A 26,125-nucleotide genomic window follows, 5' to 3' on the forward strand; every position below is an offset into this window, starting at 1 on the left:
GTGTAATTGTGTACATGTGTGTACGTGTGTGTGACTGTAGAAGCCAGAAGACAACTTCAGGTATTCCTCAGACACTATCAATCCTAAACAAAATATATTTTACTGTTAATTATGTATGTGTCAGTGTGTGGGTATGGGCATGTTGGGTGCAGGTGACTGCAGAGGCCAGAAGAGGGCGCCAGATGCCCTGGAGCTGAAGTTAGAGGTGGTTGTGAGCTGTCTGATGTGGGTGCTGGGAATAGAGGCCCAGTCCTCTGCAAGGGTAAACACCCTTGACCACTGAGCCACCTCTCTAGCCCCAACCTTTTGTTTTTTTGAAACAGAGTCTTTCACTGGTCTGGAATCTTGCCAAACAGGATGGACTAATTGGCCAGCCAGCCAGCCAGCCAGCCTGTCTCTGCTACAGAAGCACTGGGATTATGTTCAGCTTGTTATGTGGGGATCTAGGGATTGAATTCATACTCACATGCTTGGAAAATAAAGTCTATTTTCTGAGTCGCCTCCCCAGCCCTCCATTTTACTAATGATTGTTCACCTTTCTTCTATTCTTTTTTTCCTTACTTAACTTATTGAGACAGGCTCTCACACTGTAGCTCAGGCTGGGCTTGAACTAATGGCCATCCTCCTGCCTCAGCTTCCTGAGGGCTAGGATTATAAATGTGAGCCACCACACTTGGCTTTATTAGTAGCTACTAATTTCCTACTGATATTAGTTTATAAAGTGAGATGTATCATAAGTGTATGTATATAAGAGAAAAACACTATACGTAATGTTTGGTGGTTTCTATGTTTATGGAATTCACTGGTGTTGTGGGACAAATCCCTTATCCAAAGGGGAAGGTGTCTACTGTATTAAAAATGTGAACTGCTGGGCCATGGTGGCACACGCCTTTAATCCCAGCACTCGGGAGACAGAGGCAGGAGGATCTCTGTGAGTTCGAGGCCAGCCTGGTCTACAGAGTGAGTTCCAGGATAGCCAGGACTACACAGAGAGACCCTGTCTCAAAAAACAAAAACAGGGGCTGGAGAGATGGCTCAGAGGTTAAGGGCACTGGCTGCTCTTCCAGAGGTCCTGAGTTCAATTCCCAGCACCCACATGGTGGCTCACAACCACCTGTAATGAGATCTGGTGCCCTCTTCTGGCCTGCAGGGGCACATGCAGACAGAACACTGTATACATAAAACAAAAAAAACATAAAACAACAACAAAAAAGTGAACTAAAAGGCAAATGCACTGGCATACCCCAGTAATCCCTGAATCTGTGAAGTAGAGGCAGGCAGATCTGGATTGTAGGGCTATCTTTAGCTACACAGTGTGAGTTCAAAGCCAGCCTGGGCTATATGACCCAAGTCATCAGGCTTGGTAGCAGGTGCCCTCACTCACTAGGACATCTTTTGGGTCCGGTTACCTTGTTCTTTTTGACAGTCTTGCTTTGCAGTCCCAGCCAGCCGGGAACTGTGTAGCCCAGGCCGGCCTCAAACTCAAACCCACCCGCTTCAGCATCCCAGCTGCCCAGATGACAGGCAGCTGTCACCACGCAAGGCCTCCGAAGGCCTGTCCTTTGCACGCTCTGCCCTGGGTCCCCTTTGCATTCCTCTTGTGAACCCTGCTTCCCTAGGGATCCCCAGCTCCTCCAGGAAGGGGAGAGGATATTTCTAGTCTTAGCTTCGGCTCCCTAGGGACTCTGGGAATTTTTCCTTAAGGGGACAGGACCGCACTCCTAAGCAGGCACTGGGCATTGGTCCACGGTGTCCAGGCTAGCACTTGGACCCCTGGTATCACTCTTCCAGCACCAGCCGGCTGAGTCTTGTGTCATGCTGGCTGTCTCTCACTCTCTCTTAGCCTGTCTCGTGCTGTTCTCCTTGACATCAGGCTTTTCCTGAGGGGTGTGAGGAGGCAGCCAGCCAGCAGTAGTAGGAGCGGAACATGGCCCACATCGTCCCTTTCCTTTACAACACCCCCTTTCCCCTGCGAAGAGGACCCGGTCACAGGAAGGTATCCACGTGACAGGCAGCATTTATTTCAGAATCCAGTGTCCACAGATGATGGGCTGGGGGCGAGGGCAGGGATGGGGTGGGTTGGGGACTCCAGTGTCAGACTACACAGCGGGGTATCAGGTGCGGGGGGGACAGTGCCCAAGCAAGGGAGACAGGAGGTAAAAATAGCCCCGGTCTGCCGACCCTCAGTGCCGTGTCCCAGGCCGGGCCCTGGGCTTGGGTCCAGGAGCTATTCTGGGGCCTGGGAGAGTTCCATTCCCTGGAGGAAGGCCCCCTCCCAACCCCCCCTCCCTCTTTCCCTCCCTGAGGCTGCTGGCCACTGTGGGTCCCTGCCCGGCAGGCAGAGGAAGGAAGGGAGGGCCGAGGAAGGAGGCGGAGGCGTGCGCGGAGCCGGTCCTCCGACGATGCCCACGGTTCCAGATTCGGAGACTGCCTCTGGGAGGTCCTTGGCCTCAGCACTGGTGACAGAACAGGCAGCTCAGCCTGAGCCCACGGGGCTGGCCCTGTGCTCAGTTGGTTCCCCAACGGACACCCAGCCATCACTCACCTCATCTCCAAAACCTCCGCTTCCACCTCTGCCTCCTCCGGAGGGCCCGCCCATGAGAAGGCCTGTCTGCTCCGGACGATCGGAGCCGGAGTGGCTCATCTCTGGTTCCCTGGAGGGCCTGGGGGAGGACAGTGGCATGGTGGAATGGTCACTGCTAGACACGGAACTGGGAGTGGGGTAGGGGCGGCAACGGCATTGGGAGGCAGGGGGAGGCTGCTGAGGTTGGAGGTGGGTTAGGAGCAAGGCTAGCTCTAGAGCGTGGCCCAGGACATTTATGGGCAGAAGCTGAGGATGCCATGGGAGGTTGGAGGTGAGGTAAGGTGGGCTAATATGGTTGGTGACTGGTGAGCATTGTAGGAAGACTGTCCAGGAAGTGGGTTTGAGGCTAGACACAGACACGGGGTTGCTGGGATGTGGCTACGGTGGAGAAAGACCGCACCTGCAAGTGTAGTTGAAGGAGCAGGGCAGAGCATTTGGGTGGAAACAGTCCCCTGTGGGACTTTGGATAGGACAAAGTCTAGGCTGGAGATGAAGCTGGACTTGGAGGCACAGGGCTCTAATTCCCAGCACGTGGGAGGTTAAAGCAAGAGGATTGAAAGTTCAAGGCCAACCTGGACAACTCAATGTGACCTGGTCTCAGAATAGTCAAGAAGGGACTGGATATATGTAAAGAACCTGCCTAGAGTCCCCCAGTGAGGGGCTGGGGTGTGGCTCAGTGGTAGAGCCCCTGCCTAGAATCCCCCAGTGAGGGGCTGGGGTGTGGCTCAGTGGTAGAGCCCCTGCCTAGAATCCCCCAGTGAGGGGCTGGGGGTGTGGCTCAGTGGTAGAGCCCCTGCCTAGAATCCCCCAGTGAGGGGCTGGGGTGTGGCTCAGTGGTAGAGCCCCTGCCTAGAATCCCCCAGTGAGGGGCTGGGGTGTGGCTCAGTGGTAGAGCCCCTGCCTACAACCCCCAGTATGCTGCCTAGTTTTACATCAATTTAGCACAGGCTAGAGTTATTTGAGAGGGCTCTCAGGTGAGAAAATGCCTCAATAAGATCAAGCATGTAGGCATTTTCTTTTTTTGTTTTTCAATACAGGGTTTCACTGTGCTTTTGTTTTGTTTTGTTTTTCAAAATGGGGTTTCTCAGTGTAGCCCTGGCTGTCCTGGAACTCCCTCTGTAGACCAGGCTGGCCTCGAACTCAGAGACCTGCCTGCCTCTGTCTCCCGGGTGCTGGGATGAGAGACGTTGCCCCACCACTGTCCTGCTTGGGGCATGGCTCAGGGGCAAGGCCTTGTTAGCATACACAGTCTGGGATCCAGTTCCAGCACTTCAGACAGACTAGAGCTCAAGTTAGACAGAGGCTTGTAACGGGCGACGACATGAGGGAGATGAGGTCGGGTCTGGCTGGAGGAGATTTAGGGTGGGATTCTGGGTGGTAGGCAAGGCTACCCTTGGGTTGCAGATGGGTGAAGCTAGGCGGGGCAGGCGGGTGGCTGATGGCCATGGGACTCCTTTAGCAACGGAGCTGGAGGGTTTGGCTGAGGGCAGGACATGGGTGAGCCTGCGAACACTTACGGGGCCGCCTTCTCCGAGCGCCGGCAGCAGCCGGGGCGCCCCTTGCGTCTCATGCAGTAGAAAGCGGCCACCACGAGCAACAGAAGACCCACGCTGACGGCTACAGCCATGACAGCCACGCCAGCCTGCGCAGTCTGGGGGGCCACTGCGTAGAGAGGATGGCAGAGAGGTGCTCAGCTCTCCAGATCAGGGTGGCCCGCGGGGTCATCACCCGGCACCTCCCCTCTTGGTTACCCACCAGAGCCAAAGTGGAAGACGTGGCCAATCTTGCCATGGATGTTAGATGCATTACAGGACACGCCCTCCTGGCTCAGGGCACTGGTCACTTTCACCTTTAGCGAGCTGCTGGTCCAGCCTTTGCCCTCAACGGGCGGCTCTGCTGGCTGTGGAGGCTTGGATCAGGCCAGGCCCCTTGGGATCAAGGGCTGGGGGTGTAGGCTGAGGTGGAGTGTAGGGGATATGAAGCTTGGATCGATGAGGGTCAGGGTCCCCTGTGGAACTTGGGGTAGGCTCAGAGTGGCAAGGAATGTCCCTTACAGTATCACCTCGCTGACTCCAGGTGAGTTTGGGCTCTGGGTAGCCTCGGGCGGAACAGACCAGCACGACTTCCTCTCCTTCCATCCAGCTACTCCCCGATACGGGCTTTATCTCCTTGGGTTTTAACTCTGGTGCCCCTGTGGGTGGTGGGGACCATAGCAGAGTGAGTGGGAGGCGGATTACCAGGGAACGGAGGAGAGAGACACAGGAGAGCGAGAGTGGGGAGGTGGGACGGGGTGGAGGGGGTGGAGGGGGAAGGGTGGGCGGGGCGGGGGAGACAGCTCAGGGACAGAGCGCTTGCAGTACAAGCTTGAGGACCCGAGTTCACTCCCCAGCACCCAGGTAAAAAAATGGGCGCAGCCGCACTGGGGTAGGGGAATTGCAGAGGCAGGAGGATTCCTGGAGTCCCCCAAACAGCCAATCAGTGAGCTCCAGGTCTCAAGAAGATGGAAGGGGCTGGCAGGGTGGCTCAGCCTGACAACCCGAGTTCCTTCCTTGGAACTGACGGGGCAGAACAGAAGAACCGAGTCCTGCAGGTTGTTCTCCGACCACCACAAACTGCCCCCCCCCCAAATAAATATACATTAAAGAATGCAGCTGTGAACAGGGGTGTACACCTTGAATCCCAGCACTTGAGCGGCAGAGGCAGGCAGATCTTTTGTGAATTTGAGGCCAGTCTGGTCTAGGTAGTGACTCCAGGACAGTTAGGGCTACACAGTGAGACCCCTGTCTCAGAACACACACACACACACACACACACACACACACACACACACCCTGCCGCCCTCACCAGCAAAAAATAGAGAGGAACAGAGGAAGACACTCAGGGTTAACTTCTGGCCTCAGGCATGCTCACACACAATAAAGACAACTAAAGATGGACACTGTCCCCACACAAGGCGCCCAACAATCCCAACCTTGGACCAGGAGCTGGAAACTCTGTGTCCGGCTCAGGAGGGGGACGGTGGGTGTGGAGGCCTCACATGTGTAGGTGCCAGCCGAGTCAAAGGTGACGGAGCTCAGAGGGAGCATGGGGCCATCTGCCAGGGTCACAGAATCCTAGGGAAGGCGAAGGAAGAAGTCCAGAAGGGCCGCGAGAGCTTGAGAGGCAGAGGGAGTGCCCACGGCCCCCCAAGCTTCTCCCCCCAGTCACCTTGGTCCAGCGCACGGTAGGGGCAGGCAGGCCCCTGGCTGAGCAGTTCACCGCTGTGCGGGTGCTGTTCAGGAACACATAGAGCTCCTCAGGCACACTCAGCTCCAAGGGATCCAGGTCTGCAGGGGGAAAACATGCTCACATTCCCCAGCCCTGGCCACTCGGCCAGGGCCGCCAGGGCCTCTAGGGGGCTATCAGGAGCAGACAACTCCGCATCGCTTTTTCTAATTCTCCTCAATACCATGACGTCTTTACTGTCCATCCAGGCCCTTCACCAACAGCTAGGAGGCCAGCTCTAAAGAATGCACTGTCTGAGACTTTACAGTGCTAAGCTCAGGTCAGGCAGGGGCTCTACCACTGAGCCACACCCCAGCCCCTCACTGGGGGATTCTAGGCAGGGGCTCCACCACTGAGCCACACCCCAGCCCCTCACTGGGGGATTCTAGGCAGGGGCTCTACCACTGAGCCACACCCCAGCCCCTCACTGGGGGATTCTAGGCAGGGGCTCTACCACTGAGCCACACCCCCAGCCCCTCACTGGGGGATTCTAGGCAGGGGCTCTACCACTGAGCCACACCCCCAGCCCCTCACTGGGGGATTCTAGGCAGGGACTCTACCACTGAGCCACACCCCCAGCCCCTCACTGGGGGATTCTAGGCAGGGGCTCTACCACTGAGTCACACCCCAGCCCCTCACTGGGGGATTCTAGGCAGGGGCTCTACCACTGAGCCACACCCCAGCCCCTCACTGGGGGATTCTAGGCAGGGGCTCTACCACTGAGCCACACCCCAGCCCCTCACTGGGGGATTCTAGGCAGGGGCTCTACCACTGAGTCACACCCCAGCCCCTCACTGGGGGATTCTAGGCACAGGCTCTGCTTCAACGCTGTGCCTCCAGCTCTCTATCCCAAGCTTTTGCTTAAGCTGAAATTTTTTGCTCTCTTCTCTGTACCTCCCCCATCCCACCTCCATAAAACCTCGATGGGCTTGGACCAGCAAGATGGCCCAGTGACTCGACACTTGCCACTAAGCCTGACAACCCGATGTCACTCTTCTAGACCCAAATGATGGAAGGCAATGACAGACTCCTGCAAGTTGTTCTCTGACCTCCACATGCACAGCGCACATATGCACACATAAATAATATGTGAGGACCATTTACAATTATCGGACAACTTGATGGGCTCATGGCTGAGTATAAACACAGGAGGTAGAGCGTTTGTCTAGCAGGGATAAAGCCCTAAGTACAAATGCCAGCATCTCAAAACACAACATTCTGGCTGGGTTTGGAGATTCCGCGCCTGTAATCCCAACACTGGGGAAGCTGAGGCTGGAAGATCTGAGTTTCAGGACAACCTAGGTTACATAGCAAGACATTGCTTACAGAAAAAAGATTTTTATGTTTCTGCCCCAAGAAGGATCACCCTACTTCCTTTCATCTGACCCCCCCATCCGTCCTTACCATCTCTCTACTAATCTTTCCCTCACTTTCTCTCTCTTTTGGCTTCTCTGTGGAGCCCTGGCTGTCCTGGAACTCGCTCTGTAGACCAGGCTGGCCTTGAACTCAGAGATCCGCCTGCCTCTGCCTCCCGAGTGCTGGGATTAAAGGCGTGCAGCACCACTGCCCGGTTTATTCCTCACTTTTTAAAACTTGTATTTTTATTATTTATTGTGCAGCGTGCATGAGCGCCATGGCATGTGGATGGAGGTCAGAGGGCAGCTTGCTGAAGATGATTCTCTCTCTCCTTCATGTGAGACCCAAGAGTCAAACTTGGATCACTGGGCTTGGTGGCAAGCTCCTTGGCTGGCTGAGCCCTGTCCTCACTTCTGTCTTCTCGGTCCATCCTCCAGCGAGCAGTCCAAGGGATGTTTTCAGAGAACACATTTGGTCCATCTTCCTCTCTGGTTTCATATCCTGCTATGGCTCCCCAGTACTCGGGGCATCGTGGCCAAATTACCACAGCCTACAAGAGCCTGTCTAGTCTTTGCCTCTCCATCTGCTTAGACAGAGACCCTGCTTTTAGGTTTAGTTCTCTCAAGAATACCAAGTTTGTCCCTAGGGCCTTCTCACTGGCTCACCCTGCCTGTGGTAGAGGCTCCTGGCACTGTGAGTTTCTCACATCCTTCTTCAGTTTCGGACCCACGTGGTCCCTTCTCTCAGAGGCCTCCCCGCCCCCGCAGCGGGGGACACCCGGATCTCGGGATCTCGCTTCCAACACCAACAACTGATTCCCCCAGCTGCTGCGAGGGCTAGCAGCTGTCAGCCCTCAGCTGTCTGCCCTCTGTGGGAATGCCCTCAATGGCAAGGAGCCCCTCACCCAAGGTCATGCCCCTTCCCCACACAACACATAGACAGTCAGGCCCAGCTCCTTCACGCTAACTGGGGACAACTGTGGAGTCCCCCACCCCAAGACCCGTGTGAACCACAGTCAACCCTCGACTCTGCCCATTCTTGCTGCTTCTGAATACACAGAAGAGACTCCCCATAAACACGCTACCTGTAGACCCGGTGGCGGGGAACACGTCCAGGGCACTCAGACTGTGACAATACTTTGTCACCTAGCACCTCCGTCTTATCAGCTACTGCTCTAGGACACACTAATGTGACTAGAAGGGTTTGGGCCAGCACTGGGCTTCCATCTCTGCTACTGTAGTGGGGCTACATAGTGAGTTCAAGGCCAGCCTAGCTTCATGAGACTCTGTCTCAGTTACAACAAAATAACCAAACATAGGATGTGGAGAGAGCTTAACAGGGACAATACTTGTTATACAGGCATGAGGACCAGACTCCTAGAGCCCCTGATTAAAATCCCCCAGTGAGGGGCTGGAGGTGTGGCTCAGTGGTAAACCCCTGCCTAGAATCCCCCAGTGAGGGGCTGGGGTGTGGCTCAGTGGTAGAGCCCCTGCCTAGAATAGCCCAGTGAGGGGCTGGAAGTGTGGCTCAGTGGTAGAGCCCTTGCCTAGAATCCCCCAGTGAGGGGCTGGGGTGTGGCTCAGTGGTAGAGCCCTTGCCTAGAATCCCCCAGTGAGGGGCTGGGGTGTGACTCAGTGGATGAGCCCCTGCCTAGAATCCCCCAGTGAGGCACTTGCTTTGAAGCCCCAGGTTGCACATAAAGGGCTGGGTGTGGCTGTGCATGCTTATTCTAGCACTAAGGAGGCAAAGACAGAAAGATCTCTGGGGCATGCTGGCTGCTGGCTTAATCAGAGAGCTCTAGGCCAATGAAGAGATGCTTCTCAAAAAATAAAGTGCCAATCCTGAGAAACGACAGCTAAGGTTGACCTCTAGGCTCGACAATACACTCATGGGCAGATGTGCGTGCACGCGCACACTTACACACTCACAGATACGTACACACACAAAGAATACTTTCTTCCTAACAAAGTGATGGAAAAAGCTGCTTGGAAACCCAGGGTCGAGCCAGGTTAGAAATCAGTGGGTTAGTGAGGAAGAAAGGGATGTGCTGGAGCCGCAGCCTGGTTGGGAGGAGTCAGCTGCCGGTGAAGCTGCTCAGGGGAACGCAGAGGGCTAAAGGGGACGTCCTCTTTCTCTGTACAACATTGGGAGCCACAGCAGGTTCCAAACAGGGGGAGGTCAAGTGTGTGCTCTGGAATTAACACTCTGGAGAGACTGGGAGGCGGCTCCTCGGAGGGTGGGGACCCTGAGGGAGAGGAGCTGTCGGGAGCCCGCCCCCCCCCCCCCCCCCGCCCCGCCCCGAAGCGCTCACAGGCCACACGCAGCTCTAGGCTCTTGACAAGCTGCACTTCTTCGCCGGCATCGTAGTCCTCCACTCTGCAGCCATAGACGCCGCTCTGGTCCCGATGCACCCTCTCCAGGGTCAAGTTCCCCCTGAAGTTGACATTTAGCTGTTCCTCCTGGGTGCCCTGAGTAAGCAGATGGGACACAAGAATGAGACGCTGTTCTGGGGGTGACTGGGGTGGAGTCAGGGGTCACACACACCGGTTGAGTATATCCTCCAAACCATCTCAAGTCAGGGTCAGAGTCCTTCAGATCAAGGGTCCTTGCCAAGCTAAACACCCTCGGGGTAAAAATTAGGAGTTGGGGTTGTGGTATGGCTCAGTGGTAGAGCTCCTGGGGGCGTGGCTCAATGGTAGAGCCCCTGCCTAGAATCCCCCAGTGAGGGGCTGGAGATGTGGCTCAGTGGTAGAGCCCCTGCTTAGAATCCCCCAGTGAGGGGCTGGGGGTGTAACTCAGTGGCAGAGCCCCTGCCTAGAATCCCCCAGTGAGGGGCTGGGGTGTGGCTCAGTGGTAGAGCCCCTGCCTAGAATCCCCCAGTGAGGGGCTGGGGGCGTGGTGGGGAGCAGTTGTGTAGCGTGTGGCAGGCCCTGGGTTCTATCTCCCACACCTCTAAAGATAGACAGGAGGTTGATGAGGTCAGTGTGACACAGAATCAGGTGGGGTCCAATGGACCATCAAGTGAGTTACCTGCAGGCGGAAAAAGGAATACTCCGGGCTTGGGCTGCCATCACCCTGGCAGAGCAGCTGGACAGCGTCACCCTCACGTACCCAGCCCTCCGTGGTGGATGGACTTCCCACCCAGAACTCCACATGCTCCGTGGGATCTGTGGGAAGACAGGAAGTAAGGTCATGCGTTAAGGTCAGTCCTACTTTTAAGGGGAGAGATACAGTATCTAAAGCTTAGAAGTTTTATTCTTTTTTTAATTGGTTTTTAAGATGTGTGTGTGTGTTTCTCTCTCTCTCTCTCTCTCTCTCTCTCTCTCTCTCTCTCTCTCTCTTTCTCTCTCTGTGTCTGTGTCTGTGTCTGTGTGTGTGGTATGTCTTATTCCTTTCATTTGATTTGGAGACAGGCTCCGTCTCTGTAGCTCAGCTAGATTTTGTCCTCCCCATCTCCCTGTCTCAGCCTCCCCAGTGCTGAGATGACAAGGCACAGGTCACCTCACCTGATAGGTCCAGACTCACTCTGCGAACACACCAAAGGTCAGACGTCTAGGGAAACTGACAGAATGACTCAAGGGTCAGAGGTCAGTGTACAACTTGAGATTTAAGACTGTATGTGATATGGGGACCCAATTCAGTGGGAGAAGGTGGAGCATCCCATGGGGTACAGGGCCCTCTGCTGAAGTCAGTCAGTATGATTGTTTGGGGTACTATTTGAGGTCAGGGGTCAAAGTTTACAGCCCATTCCAGCATCATTGCAACATGAGGTGAGCGGGTAGGTAGTATGAGGACACAGACTGGAACCGGAGCCTGGGAGTCAGACCTTGCTGGGATAGGATCTTAGGTCAGGGGCTAGGGGGTCATGGGACTCACAGTGCAGAGTGAGCTGGAAGTTAGGGCTGTCCAGGCGGCCATGTTGGCCTGAGGGCAACTTGTAGTGAGAGGCGCAGTGGAAGTTGGCATCCCGATCCTCCTTGTAGACCTTCAGGTAGAGGGTGCTGGTCAGGGAATACAGGCCCGAGGCCTCCCGGACGGTGCGGCTGGTCATGTAGCCCTCTGTGAGAGAGGTAGGCAGCAGGATGAGGTGAGCCTGCCACCAGCCCCCATCCTGAGCCCCCTCCCCTGGGCTCCCGATGGCTCACTTGGGTTCAGCTCTATGGGCACATCCAGACGCTGCCCGTTCCGGTACCACGTGATCTGAGGCACCGGGTTTCCGTTGGGGCTGCTGCAGGTGGCAATCTGGGAAAGACACGGGCGTGGCCCGGGCTTGGTGCCAGGACTCTGAAACCTGGCTCTCTTTCGCCCAGATCTCCCCTTTAGATGTGTCCACTGGGCTCTGGCTCTCCAGGAGAGGAGACAGAGGTCCCTGATTCATGTTCCTCCCACTCAAAAGCCCAGAGCCTGGGGCCTTGAGATGGCACAGCCAGGAAGTGTGCTTGTGAGGGACGTGGAAGACCGGAGTTAGGTCTCAGGAACCGTATAGAGGTATAGGGAGGGAGTGGATCTTAAAAGTTGTCCTGCCGGGCCATGGTGGCGCATGCCATTAATCCCAGCACTTGGGAGGCAGAGGCAGGCGGATCTCTGTAAGTTCGAGGTCAGCCTGGTCTACAAAGCCAGTTCCAGGAAAAGCTCCAAAGCTACAAAGAAACCTTGTCTCGAAAAACAAAACAAAACAAACAAGCAAACAAAAACCCAAAAAAGTTGTCCTCTGGGGGGGAGGGTCGGGAGGAGGGAATAGGGGGATCTTTGATCAGTGTGTAAAATGAATGAAAAAATTTTCTTAATTAAAAAAAGAAAGAAAAAAGTTGTCCTCTGATTTACGCTGTGGCATGCGTGTGCCCCCTCCCCCCAACAATTAGTTAAAAACCTGGACCAGGCATGGAGACACACAACTCTCAATTCCAGCTCTCAAGAAGCTGAGACAGGAACATCAGCTTGGCACTAGCCTGGGCTACATAGTGAGTTCCAGGCCAGCCTGAGCCTCAGGAGACCTTATTTCACAGAACCCCAAGCCAAAGCCAGGAGTGTAATCGTAGCACTTGAATCACTAAGCGTAGAGGCAGGAGGCTCAGGACTTCAGAGCCATCCCTAGCCACACAGCAGGTCTGAGGTCATGCTGGGCTATGAGACAGTGTTGCAAACAAAACAAAGCAAGAAATAGACAGAATGGGTACAATGGCACAGGCCTGGGAAGTCAGCACTTGGAGGGTCTAAGTGGCAACACAGAAAGTTTCAGGATAGCCTCTGCTACATACGTCAACCTCCCAAACAAAAACAAAAACAAAACAAGGAAAATATCCAAGATAGAGAGCACCTGCCCGGCATGCTTAAAGCCCTGAGTTCAATCTCCCATACCACAAAACAAAACAATAACAGGGTTGGAGATTTAGCTCAGTGGTAGAGAGCTTGCCTAGTAAGCACAAGGCCCTGGGTTCGATCCTTAGCTCAAAAAAAACAAAAAAAAAACAAAAAAACAAAAAAACAAAGAAGGTCTTGGGACTCTTCATCCACTGCTCTCAACTCATTACCTCCTGGGCAAACTCCTCCATCACCGACAGCGTCCCTTTGTTGGGAGACACATCCGTAGCTTCGGGGGTCTCTGTTGGGGAGATGTTCATGTCAGGAGCGCCTTCTCTGATTATCCCTCCCACTTCACCCCACCGTCCACCCCTACGGGCTCCTTGGGATAGTTTTGGGGACACTCACTAAACACACGGACACTTGAGGTGGCCTCTGAGGTGCCTGCTGGTTCAGCCTTCACCACGCACACGTAGTCCCCCTCATCGCCCACCTGGGCATTTGCTATCTCCAGGCGCCCCTTGGAGTCCAGCTTGTAGGGGGGACTGCGGCCCCGAGAGCTGTGGACTGTGCGCAGGAGCTCTGCGCCCTGTGGCTCCACAGAAGCCAAGTATTGCCGGGTCCCGGAAGCATCAACCTGTGGGTATGGACAGGGACAGTCCTAGATTGGGTTGTGAGCCCTCCTTTACTTCTGTCTCCCTCCAAGATTTTTTTTTTCTCTTCTGGGCCTAGGGAAAGAACCTAGCGGCTTCCACATGCTAAGGAATCACTTTACCACTGAGCCACACTCCCAGCCCCTCACTGGGGGATTCTAGGCAGGGGCTCTACCACTGAGCCACACTCCCAGCCCCTCACTGGGGGATTCTAGGCAGGGGCTCCACCACTGAGCCACACCCCCAACCCCTCACTGGGGGATTCTAGGCAGGGGCTCTACCACTGACCCACACCCCAGCCCCTAACTGGGGGATTCTAGGCAGGGGCTCTACCACTGAGACACACCCCCAGCCCCTCACTGGGGGATTCTAGGCAGGTGCTCTACCACTGAACCACACTCCCAGTTCCTCACTGGGGAATTCTAGGCTAGCATTCTACCAATTACACTCTCATTCCTCTTTTGATTTTATTTTTGGAGACAGGGTTTCTCTCTCTGTAGACCAGGCTGGCCTTGAACTCAAGGATCCACCTGCTTCTGCCTCCCGAGTGCTGGAACTAAAGGTGAGGACCACCATGCCTGGCCATACTTCCTTTTAAAACTGTTTTTTTTTTTTTTTATAAAGTATTTATTTTATCATTTATATATGTGTATATGTGTCTCTCTGTGTGTTTGCACACGAGTGTGGTATATCCATGGAGGCCGGAAGAGGGCAACGAGTCCTCTGGCACTAGACTTACAGGCAGTTGTGAGCCTGAGAAGTGAACTCAGGTCCTCAGGAAAAGGCCCAAGTGCCATTAAGTGCTTACCCCCGGAGTAAGTGTTCATCTGTGAAGTGGAAATGCGGCTTTTGATGTGGGGTAAGCATGGACCCATGGGGCCAGCACTTACTCCAGCCCCCCATCCTTCTCATCTGTGTATAATTTTTATACAGGCATGGGGTCTAACTTAGTAGCGCAGACAGACCTTGAACTTTCCATCCTCCTGATGTGCTGGGATCACAGGCCTCAGCCACCTGTCATTTCCCATGCTTGCCCTCTCCTAAGTCCTAAGGTGTTCCCCACCTTCCTGTGTCCCTCACCCTCCCTCCTCTTCTGCCTCTCCTGCCCTCTCCTCTCCTGTCTCTGCTCTGTGCGGCCCCTCACTCCAGAGCCACGTTCCGAAGGGGAACCACTTCCTCCGGGCAGGCTGTGCCCTGCTCAGACACCCGGCACCGTGCAGAGTCCCCTGCCTCCCTGGGTCTGTGAATGGAAACGCGGCTCCATGCGAGGGTCTTGTGTGCGGAGGATCCGTGCATGGGGGCGGAGCTAGTGGGTGTTGCCGTGACCAGGCCACTGGACCCTCCTCTCCCTCCTCCCCACACCCTCCCCGGCTCCCAGCCACAGAGCACTCACAAGGAACCATTTCAGCACGTAATGCTCAGGGTGCTCCCGAGGAGTGCAGTCCAGGGTGATGAGTTCCCCTTGCATCACCTCGACCAGAGGGGGTACGGACACATGCACCTCAGCTCGGGCGCCTGCAGGACGGTGGGGCATCACATGTCTATCCGACGCTACCAACAGAGAGAGCCCTCCAGACCCCAGCCTCCTCCCTCAGACGGGAAAGATGTGGCTCACAGCTCTCCCCCCTTAGACACAGAGGTCCAGACCCTTGCCTCCTCCTTCCGACAAGAGTCCAGGCTCCAACCTCCTCCCTCCTCCCTTGATCCTCCCGAGTCTGGGTCCCACCAGCGTCCCTCCAAACCCCTTTTTAGAGTCTTCCTGTGTAGCCTTGGCTACCTGGAACTTGCGAGTTATTTGAGTCAGGCTGGCCTCGAACTCACAGACAGCTACAGTTGCCTCTGGCTCCTGAGTGCTGGGATTAGAGTGCTGTGCCACCCAGGCCCAGCCTTCCCTACTTCTGCGGATTACGGCCATACCTTTTCCAGCCCTCCAAGCTAAGGTCCCGCTTCTCCTACCCAGTGTAGCAAATGTGCCCTCAAGGAAGGGCCAAGCCTGACTCTCCCCTAGGCCTCCAGCACTCAGGGCAGGACCTGGCCTGGGGCCCAAGAACAGGTCTTTCTCCATCTTTGTTTCTGTGTCTTGATCCCATCCTATTTTCTCCAGTAGCTCCTGGGGGCCCTTCTGCTCTCTGATGTGTGGGGGCTAGGGTGTGGGCTGCAGCTGGGCCAGAAGCTGGATGGGTGTGTGGGAGTGGTAAGGGGGGGACAGGGCTGGGCAGGTTTCAGGAATGTGGGAGGGCCAGGCTGGCTGAGACCTGCCCGGCTTGGCGCCAGAGCCCCCTACCTGCCCCCCCCCCCACAACACCCCCTCCCATCTCTCTACAAGAGAAGCTTGAAAAGGGTAAGGTGAGTCACCTGGGCAGGGGGTGAGGCGGGGTCCTGAAAGGGAGAGAGCTGGGAGTTTAGACTGCAGTAGCCTGAGGCACAGGAGGCAGGATGTTGGAAACATGCGTCTCTGGATCCGAGGGACCTGGGAACCTGGGCCTTGGACTCACTCCTGTCAGGGTCTGGTGGGTAGCATAGTTCTTGCTGGGAATCTACCCTCTGGGATGGCATTTTGGCATCTTTCCTTTCCCGCCCAGCCTGGCGCAGGCTTACTCCTGGGTTCCCACTATAGACCACGCTTGTGCCAGGAGCCTGGGTTCCCAGGCACCCACCTCCGGCCCCAGCCTGTCCCAGGGGAGCTGATGTGGGGCCAGGCTGGTACCCCGGGTTGGGTGTGAGCTGCAAACAGCCAAGGCAAGCAGATAGATATCCTCTGTCCTCCCTGGTCCCTTTCCACCCTGTTCCCAGTGCCCCCCAGCCCCTCTGTTCCTCCTCCCCCTCTCACCACATGCAGGTGTGTGCATTTATCAGGGGCCCCAGGAAAGGGGCCCTTTCAGTCGGAAACACTGTTCCACGTTCTGGGCCAGGCTTGGTGCTCCCGGCCCTTTTTGAGAGGTGGGTCCTTAGAGACAGCCTAAACTCTGAATTGAGGGGAAACCCCACATCACAGGAAGTGCTTTAGCCGCGGGGTCCCCAACTTCCCCGAGGAAGCTCAAACTTAATCACTTAAGAGATCAGCTCTGGGGTGTTGCTCTTCAGTACGCTAGCAGAAGCTACTTTACTAAGCAGGAGGGCGGGGTGGGGGGTGAAGGGTTAGGGAGCTCAGAGCCCAGATTCCAGGTACCCAAGGTTACCAGGGGTCGCAAGCCTAAGATTCCAGAGTTCTCAGAGAGCCGGGAAGGGACAGCTAGCTATCTCAGGTTGTGTCTGTTCCAGCGCTGGGGTATCCTCAGCTCTCGGATCGGGTACATCCCAAGGCCTCCCCGCCTTCCTCTCTGGTGGGGAATCCCTAGATTGTGCTCCTTGGCGAGATGGAAGCTTGTTCTCCTTGTCTTCCCGGGGACCCCAGGAGCCAACCCCACAAACCCCAACTCCAAGTCTCAGCTCTGCCCTCAGCCGCAAGCCATACCTGAGTGGCCCGCCAGCAGGAGGGTGAGCCACAGCAGCCCGGCGCGGGCGTCTGGGGGTTCCATGTTCCCTGCGGTGGCGGCGGTGACTGAGCCGGGGTGAGGCTCTCGGCCGCCGTGAGGCTGGCAGCGGAGGCCACGCCCAGGGCCACGCCCACCCTCCCCCCATCCCCAAGGCCGGGCGCAAGGCCAAGACCTCCCACTGCCCAGAGAGGACCTCCCACCCGCGCGCGCGGGGACCCGCCAGCACCGCCGCGCGCGCCGCTCTCGTCCAACCCACGCCCGCGGCTGACCTCCGTGGTCAGGGGGGGCCTGACCGATCAGTCTAGCCAGGGCCCACAGCGGGGATCTGAGGGACACCGCGGGGACCCTCGCTCCCTTCCTTCCTGGCCACCTTCGGGACCTTGCCACTCATTTCCACGGTGGCAAGTGCCGCCCCCACCCCGCTCACCCCTACCCTCTCCCTCCGTCCCGTCCCCCCCCCCGCCCCCCGGCTGCAGGTGGATCTTTTTCCTAGTTTGTTTGTTTTCTCTATTTGAGACAGGTGGCACACTGTAGCTCAGGCTGGTCTGATCCTTTTTGCCTCCGCTTCCCAAGTGCTGGGATAACAAGGGTGCCCACCGCCTCTAGTGTGCTGAACTGTCGGTGTTTACCAAGGTTCCTGGTACAATTCGTTGTCTGCGCTGGCCTGCATGACTGGCTCTTCCCAGGGTGCCCTAGGATGCCCTCCCCGTTAGAGCCACCTTGCTGGGAAGCGTCCCTCCTCTCCCTGAGCAGTGGCCTGGAACTGGTCGGGTCAATCTTCTCTTTAATGGATTTTCAATTCCCAGGTCCTCTTAGGCCTCTTTGGTGATGGGGTGAGGATGGGGAGCCCCTCCCTCTGCTCTGCTCTCCCTGACTCCCTCACATCCCCCCATCCAGGGAATCCAAGGAATGTCACCCCCCCTTCCTCCTTCCTTCTCTCCCCGCCATTCCCTCCCCACCTTGGGGGGAGGGGAGCAGACGTGGGTTGGCTGGGGCAGGTGAGTGGAGGAGGGAAGAGGAGATCAGGCCACTGGGGCCCCTGGACGGAAGGGAGGGTCACAGGTCAAAGTAAGGGATCACCGATCACTCTACTCCAGGGTCCTGCAAGCCAAGTTAGCCCGGAACAAAATCCCAAGAATGCTGGGTGGGGGCTGGGTAAGGAGGCTCTGCCCCTGTTCTGGGGAGAGAAGCTAGCCTGGGATACCGGTAAGGAGGGGCGCGGGTCTTCACTGGTCATGCTGAGAGCAGTCCTCCTCCCCCAGCCCCCCGCCCGCCAGTCTGAGGAAGGTCAGTGATGAGCTTAGGGTCCCCTGGAACCAAGGTTTTACCCACGGGTCTCAGAAGGAAGGCTTATGTTTAGGTACTGGTCCGACTCTCAAAGCCGCTTTACATTCCTGTCACACAGGACAGTAATTGTGAAACTAGAAAAAGTGACCTTTGCATGGGACTGTCTCCTCCTGAGGAAGTCTTCCTTCAACCTTCTCCTGTCCCCGCCAATCTCCGGAGGCCCTCTCAGCCCCCCATACTCTGGGATGCATCTCCTCTCCATTCTCCTCCACCTGACTCCCAGCCACCCTGAAGGCTGAGGCTGCCCTACATCCCATCCCCCGCCCCACAGCAGGCAAGAAAGGGTTGTAAAGTGCCCACGTAGAGGCTCACAGGAAAATGCCCTCCGCAGCTAACGGGGCATAGCAGCCCACTCTAAGAATCCTGACTCTCAAGAGATGGAAGCCGGAGGATTAGGAGTTCAAGATCAGCCAGGCCTCACAGAAACAAAATCAGGACCAAGGAATGATGTGCTCTGTTGGTAGAAAACTGGTTTAGCTTTCAGGAAGTCTGGGGCTCCATCCCCAACACCCCATTACCCAGGCATCACGGCACATACCGGCTATCCCTGCACTTGGGAGGTAGAGGCAGGAGGATCAGAAGTCATCCTTGGCTACATTTGAGTTTTAGGACATCCAGGCATGGTGGCACACGCCTTTAGTCCCGGCACTCTGGAGTCAGAGGCAGGAGAATCTCTGGTTTCCAGATCAGCCTGGTCAGTGTACACCTTGAAATCCAGGACAGCCAAGGCTTCACAGAAAGACCTGTCTCAAGACAAACCTACCAACAAACAAATAAAACAAAACAAAAAGAGTTTGAGGACAGCCTGTGCTACATAAAGATCTAGCTGAAAAACAAAAGAACAAAAGTGTGAGCGAGATGGCTCAGTGGTTAAGAGCACCTACTGCTCTCACAGAGGTCCAAGTTCGGATCCTGGTACCCATGCCAATCAGGTGGCTCATAACAGCCTGTAACTCCATTTCCAGGGGGATTTGATGCCTTCTCTGGCTTCTATGAGCGCAAGGCAAACACGTGGTGAATATAGGCAAAGACTTGTACATCTAAAATAAAATTAACCTTTAAAAATAAATAAATATTTTAAAAACTAAATAAAAATAAATCCTTAAATACAACCCCAACAAGAGTAGCCAGCACAGGGAGCCGTCCATCCTCCCAGACGGCATTCTCGCACAGTGCCCAAGTTCTCCTTAGGACCTTCTTCCACAATGGGGACCTCAGTCGCCTCTCTCTTGTTTTCTGTCCCTGGCCTGTGTACCTGACTACTGGGTCTGGACCCCAGTGGGAAGCCTGGCATCAGGCACCCTCCTTTGTACCTTTGAGAAGTCAGCAGGCCATGGTGCTGGGTGAGGGAAGAGTGCCACGTGGCGAGAGGGAAGAAGAAAGGGATCAGCTCTGGACTTGTAGAAACTAGTATTATAGTGTCACCTCCCACTGTCCCCTACAATTAGGCTGTCCTACTAAACAGCCAGAAGAATCCTGTGTAGATGTGAGTCAGCTCAGGCCACTGTTCTGTTAGAATCCGCCCACGGCTCCATTTCGCTGAAAGTAAAAGCCAGCGAGTGTTCACTCTGTGGTTTGTGAGGTCCTAGATCTGACCTTTTCCCTTCCCTCACCCCATCTGCCATTCACTCTCCCTCTCCAACAGTATTTTTGTCACACTGGTCTCTCTGCTGATGTGCCATTCCATCAACCCCAGGACCTTTGCACTTCCTGTCTCCACTGCCAGGGCATCCTTTCACAGAGTGGCTTCCTCCTTGATTGCTTCTAATCTCTCCTGTGACCTGTCTCATTAGAGAGCTTCAGATACCAGCTCCCAGCTGCCCCGTTTGCCCTCTCTACCACCTTTACCATGGTGGGACAAATTCTGTTTGCCTTGTATTGTCTGACAGAGACAGACGCATGAGCTATGCCCCGAGGGAACAGGAACTCCACAAGGGTTACATTGTATCTCTAGTGCCTAGGACAGTGCCGGACTTGAGACAAATACTCATGTACTGGAAGTAGTCATGCTCTGACTCTGTCTTCTCGTCTGGTGTGTAGATCAACAGTCACATGTCACTTAACAATGGACATCCGTTCAGATAAAGGCGTTGCTAGGCAATTGTGTCCTCCTGTAAGCATCACAGAGTGGCTCCACAAGTGAAACCAATGGTGTGACACCAATCAGGTGACACGATCTTACAGGCCACTGTCGCACACCAGGGCTTGTTATGTGACACACAGCTCTATCTCCCTGTCCCTTAAATAGAATGCAGAGGAACCACAAATTAGCCATGTGAGTCTCTCCATAGGCTTTATAATAATTACTCATGATTTATGTGTATATATGTGTGCCTGTATGTCTGCATGTGCATCTAGCTGCCTGCAGAGGCCAGAGGAGCGCGCTGGAGCTCCTGGAACTGGGGCATACGTACATGAGACTCCATGCAGATGTCAGGAACTGAACTCTCGTCCTCTGGAAGAGCAGTGTCTTAACCACTAAGCCATTGTCTTAGTCAGTGTTCTATGTCTGTGAAGAGACACCATGACCATCACACCTCTTATAAAAGGAAGCATTTAATTGGGGCTGGCTTACAGTTTCAGAGGTTTAGCCCATGATCATCATGGTGGGCAGCATGGCAGTGTGAATGTGCTGGAACAGTAGCTGAGAGCTTTATCCAGATCCTCAGGCTCAGAGAAGGAGAGACACTGGACCTAGTGTGGGCTTTTGACACCTCAGAGCCCGACTCCGGTGACACACTTCCTCCAACAAGGCCACACCTCCTAATCCTTCCCAAACAGTTCCACTCCCTGGCAACTAAGCATTCAAATCTAAGAGCCTATGAGGGCCACTGTCATTAAAGCCACCACAGCCATCTCTCTGGCCCCATGCTGTGCTTTATACTAGTCTCCTGAGAGCTGAGTCACAAGTAGGCACAAATACTTCTTCTTATTTTTTTTATAATTTATTTATTTTATTTTATTTGCATTGATGCTTTGCCTGCATGTATGTCTGTGTGAGGGTGTCAGATCTTGGAGGTAGAGACAGTTGTTAGCTGCCATGTGGATGCTGGGAATTGAACCCAGGTCCTCTGGAAGAGCAGCCAGTGCTCTTAAGCGCTGAGCCACCTCTCCAGCCCCGCACAAATACTTCTTACCAGAATGTATTTCTGTTTGGTTTGGTCTTATGTAGCCGAGGCTGGATTAGAACTTGCTATGTAGCCAAGGATGGTATAAACTTCTGATTTTCCTTCCATTGCTTTCCAAGTGCTAGCATTACAGGTGTGTGCCACCATGCCTGGGTCTGGTTGTATTTAAATTAATATTTATTTATTTATTTATTTATTTATTTATTTATTTATTTATTTATTTATTTATTTATTTATGTATTTGAGACAGGATTTCTCTGTGTAACCATCCTGACTGTCCTGGAACTCACTCTGTAGACCAGGCTGGCCACAAACTCACAGAGATCCAATTGCTTCTGTCTTCCAAGTGCTGGGATTAAGTGTGTGCCACTACCACTCAGCTTAATTTATCTTTTAATCATCATCATCATTATTTTGAGATGGTCTTACTATGTAGCTTTGGCTGACCAGGAAACTCACTCTATAGACCAGGCTGGGTTGAATTCACAGAGCTCTGCCTGCCTCTGAGTGCTGAGATTAAAAGTGTGGGTGACCACACCTGGCTATTATTATTATTACTACTATCTGTGTGTGTGTGTGTGTGTGTGTGTGTGTGTGTGTGTGTGTGTGTGTCTGTCTGTCTGTCTGTCTGTCTGTCTGTCTGTCTACATGCGCACACAGCATCAAACGTGGCGGTGGTCAGTCTGAGGATGACACTGAGTGTTGGTTCTCCTTCCATCTTGCTTGAGACAGACTTTGTCACTGTGTCGCTTCTGGGGACTCTCTCATCGCTTGTGCTGGGTTAACAGACACAAGCTACCTGTCTGGCTTTAAGAGGGTTCTAGGGATGTGAACTCAGGACTTCAGACTTGCATGCCAAGGGTTTTATCCACAGAACTACCCCCCCCCCCCCCGCCCCGGTAACCCAGGTCGGTTTTGAATTCCTCTCTCTCTCAAAGATTTAAAATTTTTTTTTTCTTGAGATAGGGCTTCTCTGTGTAGCCCTGGCTGTCCTAAGTTGGAGGCCAACCTGGTCTACAGATTGAGGTCCAGGACAGCCAAGGCTACAAAGAGAAACCCTGTCTTGAAAAACCAAAAAAATTTACTTTCTATTTGATGTGCATGAGTGTTTGTGTGCACATACGTACATGTACCAGGCACAAGTGTGCATACGGAGGCCGGAAGAGAGTGACAGGTAGCCCCGGACTTGGAGTTACTGAGTGTTGTACTGCCACATGGGATCTGGGGACTGAACCTGGGTCCTCTGCAAGTACAGTAAACACTCTTAACCACTGAGCTGTCTCTCCAGGCCCTGGCCTTGAACTCTTGCCGATCCTCCTGCCTCAGCCTCCCGTGTGCTGGGATTACAGATGGGGGCCGAAGCTATGGGTCTTTCTTTCATGACTTTGCGCACAGGGTGCAGCGGTCCACAGCTCACGGAACACATGGCATGTTCAGGAGGACGGTTACTCTGCCTGATTCCAGGCTTGGAGCTGGAAGACAACTCTTGGAGTTCCCTGTTGTGTGAGTTCACTTTGGGTTGAATGTGGAGTTACACGTGTGAGGATATCTCAGAGAACAGATCTAGTGAGGGCAAAGTGTAAATGTAAAAACAAGGGCAGGCTGGCCTCACAGCTGTAGTCATAGCTTGGGAGACCGAGGCAGGAGGAGGAGTTCAAGATCAGCCCAGGTTATGTGTGTGTGTGTGTGTGTGTGTGTGTGTGTGTGTGTGTGTGTGTGCATTAGTGTGGTATGTGTGGTTTGAGTGTGTGTGTGGTGTGTGTATGTGTATGTGTGGTGAGTATGATATGTGTGTGGTATGTGTGGTGAGTTGTGGTGTATGTTTGTGATGTGTGTGTGGTATGTATGGTGAGTGTGTCTGTGTAGTGAATGTGGTATGTGTGATATGTATGGTATGTATGGTGAGTGTGGGGTATATGATGAGTGTATGGTGTGTTGTGGTGAGGTTGTGGTGTGTGGTAAGTGTGTGTGTGGTATGTGGTAAGTGTGTATGTGTGGTGAGTATGGTACATGTGTGGTGTGTGTGGTGTGTGCAGTGAGTATATATATGGGATGTGTGTGTGGTGTGTGGTGAGTGTGTGGTGTGTGGTAATTGTGTGGTGTGTGGTGAGTATGTGATGTGAGTGGTGAGTGTGTGGTATGTGTGGTGAGTGTGTGGTATGTATGGTAAGTGTGTGTGTGGTGAGTGTGTGATGTGTATGGTATGTGGTGAGTGTATGTATATGAGTGTGTGTGGTGAGTATGGTGTGTGTAGAGAGTGTGTGGTGTGTATGGTGTATGGTGTGTGGTGAGTGTGTATGTGTATGTGTGTGGGGGGAGTATGGTATGTGTGGTGAGTGTATGTATAGTGTGTGTATATGTGGTGTGTGTGTGTATATACAATAACACCATACATGTGAAGGCAGAGGCTGGAGGACCACCAAAAGTTCAAAGCCAGCCTGTTCTAAATAGTTCTAGGCCAGCAAAGGAGATGACTCAACACGGTAAGACTCTGTCTCAAGCAACAACAAACAAAGTCGTAAGAAACACAGCAGGTTCCAGTCTGGCCTGAGTTACAGAGTTAAATCTTGTCTCAAAAAGCAAAACAAAACAAACAAACGGGACTGGGGACATGGCTCAGTAAATAGTTTGCTACACAACCATAAGGCGGTGAGTCTGAATCCCCAGTCCCCACTCACGTCAAGCTGGGCTGGTAGCGTGTGTGAGCAGCCCCAGCACCGTGGGGTTGTGTGACACCATTCCTGGGGAAATATGCAGAACTGTCTAACCACCCTGGGCAGAGACCCAGTGACAGAAAAGTGAGCAATTGGGGTCACTTAACAGGAGCAGGGGTGACTCAAAGACAGTTGTGTCACCAAAAGCCACCTTGGCATGGGTGATGGTTTCCAAAAGCTGGAGCCCTGGAGCACACTGCACAGCCCCCAGGCCGCTCAACAGGTCAGGAGCCTCCTCTCCTTAGCACTCCTTACTGATTGTATAACTTTGGGGACTGAGGGGAGTCTTGTGCAGTTGGTCAGTTTCAGGGACTTCCTGAGACTTGTGAATTGCTTATTTCCTGAGTCCTGACAAGCCTGGAGCTTTCCTCTCTAGGATGGAATGCTTTAACTGGGGGGAAACTGCTACACAACAGGCAGAGCTCGGGTGGACGGCCGGTGCTTGCTGGGCAGAGAGCCGGGAGCATGTCTGTTTAGGTTTTTTTATTGCTGTGAAGAGTGACCACGGCAACTCTTTAAATAAAACATTAATTGAGGTGGTGGCTTACAGTTTCAGAAGTTCAGTCCATTATCATTATGAGGGGCAGCATGGCATTGTGCAGGCAGACAGGGAGCTAACTACATCTTGACCAGGAGGAGCAGGAAGACAAGTGCCTGTCATACTGACCTCAAAGCCCGCCCCCACAGTGACCCACTTTTCCAACAAGGCCATGCCCCCTAATAGCGCTGCTCCCTCTGGGGACCATTTTCTTTCAAACCACCACAATGACTAAGGAAGATATTAACCTCAGCTTCTGGCTCTACATATGTGTGTGCGCATGTGCACGCGCACACACACACACACACACACACAAAAAAAAAACACAAGAGCCATGCGTGGTAGCACACATGTGTAACCTTAGCACATGGGAGGTGGAGGCAGGAGGATCAGGAGTTCAGCCAGCTTTGGCTACATGGTAGATTCAAGGCCAGCCTGGGCTACATGAGATACTAAAAAAGCCCAAAATAAAAAAGTGTCTATAGGGTATCCAAAAGGGTGATCAATTATGGATTTTTTTGTTTGTTTGTTTTTTTGAGACAGGGTTTCTCTGTGAAGCTTTCTTTGCACCTTTCCTTCATCTCGAGACCAGGCTGGCCTCGAACTCACAGAGATTCCCCCTGCCTCTGCCTCCTGAATGCTGAGATTAAAGGTGTGTGCCACCGCCTGGCCAATTATGTATTTTTAAAATACATTAGTATTGTTAATATTAGTAAGGGGACGTATCACAGTGGTGGTCAGAGAGACCTTCTGGAGTCTCTTCTGTCCTTCCCCTGTGCATTCCAGGGATCCAGTCCAGGCAGTCAGACGATGCCAAGCACTTTTGCCTACTGCCTGTTAGGCACCAGTCACCTGCCATCTGCCCCTTCCTGCCTCCTCTGGAAGTTCCACCCTCTGTGGAAACTGACAGTGACAGGTGTTGGCTGTGCTGCCTCTGGGAGCCGAGATGATCTAAGTATGGAAACCATGCCAGACTTTTGAATTAGGAGTGAATACTGCAGCGGAAGCCAGCTTTGGCTAGGCTTTCCAGCCATGGCAGCTGGAAGCAGATCCTATTTTCTAAAGATGGAGGAATCCATCTATAGTCGGATCTTGACATCCCCTCTATGAATGAGGAAGAGGGAATAGTTCAGCAGTAAGGCCCTGCTTAGAATTTCCTAGTGAGGGGCTGGGGTGTGGCTCAGTGGTAGAGCCCCTACCTAGAATCCCCCAGTGAGGGGCTGGGGTGTGGCTCAGTGGTAGAGCCCCTGCCTAGAATCCCCCATTGAGGGGCTGGGACAGGTTGCTCAATGATAGAGTACTTGTTTAGGAAGCCAGAGGCCTTGGGTTCCATCCTAGCTGACAAGACAAACAAGGAAGAACAGAAGAACGGAAAGGTGAAAAGAAAAGCGGGGTCTTTATTTCTTCCCCTCGGATCTGAGCACTCTGGTACATAACCAACAGGGGGTACTAGAAGCAGGACCACTCACCACCACGAGGGCACACAGGCCACACAACTTCTGCCAGGATCGTTGGCATAGTCATTTCTCCATATCTGAGAGCTTGGTTCTTTATTTTTTGTTGATAGTCTTGCAATGTAGCCTAGGCTGGCCTTGAACTTGGGATTGTCCTGACTCCGACTCCTGAGTGCTGGGATTATAGCTGTGAATCACCCTGTCTGTCTCTCCAGGAACTTTTGGTTTTTTTCTTTTCTTTTCTTCTCCTCTCTTTTCTTCTCTCTTTTCTTTTCTTTGGGTAGGACTAGGATGGAGCCCAGGACCTCAT

At 53.8% G+C, this 26,125-nt stretch overlaps 1 protein-coding gene across 1 annotated transcript; it reads right to left on the bottom strand.

Moving 5' to 3' along the window:
• Window positions 1-1,999: 1,999 nt before the first annotated feature.
• Window positions 2,000-16,760, bottom strand: Bcam (basal cell adhesion molecule (Lutheran blood group)). Its single transcript, XM_006994876.4, has 15 exons — window positions 16,613-16,760; window positions 14,552-14,673; window positions 12,914-13,142; window positions 12,736-12,806; window positions 11,350-11,446; window positions 11,081-11,263; window positions 10,235-10,371; window positions 9,516-9,672; window positions 5,792-5,910; window positions 5,556-5,697; window positions 4,639-4,775; window positions 4,340-4,484; window positions 4,102-4,246; window positions 2,546-2,663; window positions 2,000-2,456 (listed from the first exon to the last, which is right to left on the bottom strand). The coding sequence occupies exons 1-15, from the start codon at window positions 16,674-16,676 to the stop codon at window positions 2,451-2,453; spliced, it is 1,872 nt and encodes a 623-aa protein (XP_006994938.1). The 5' UTR covers window positions 16,677-16,760; the 3' UTR covers window positions 2,000-2,450.
• Window positions 16,761-26,125: the final 9,365 nt, after the last annotated feature.

The sequence above is a fragment of the Peromyscus maniculatus genome, chromosome 1 (genome assembly GCF_049852395.1).
Source record: "Peromyscus maniculatus bairdii isolate BWxNUB_F1_BW_parent chromosome 1, HU_Pman_BW_mat_3.1, whole genome shotgun sequence".
NCBI classification, from domain to species: Eukaryota; Metazoa; Chordata; class Mammalia; order Rodentia; family Cricetidae; genus Peromyscus; species Peromyscus maniculatus.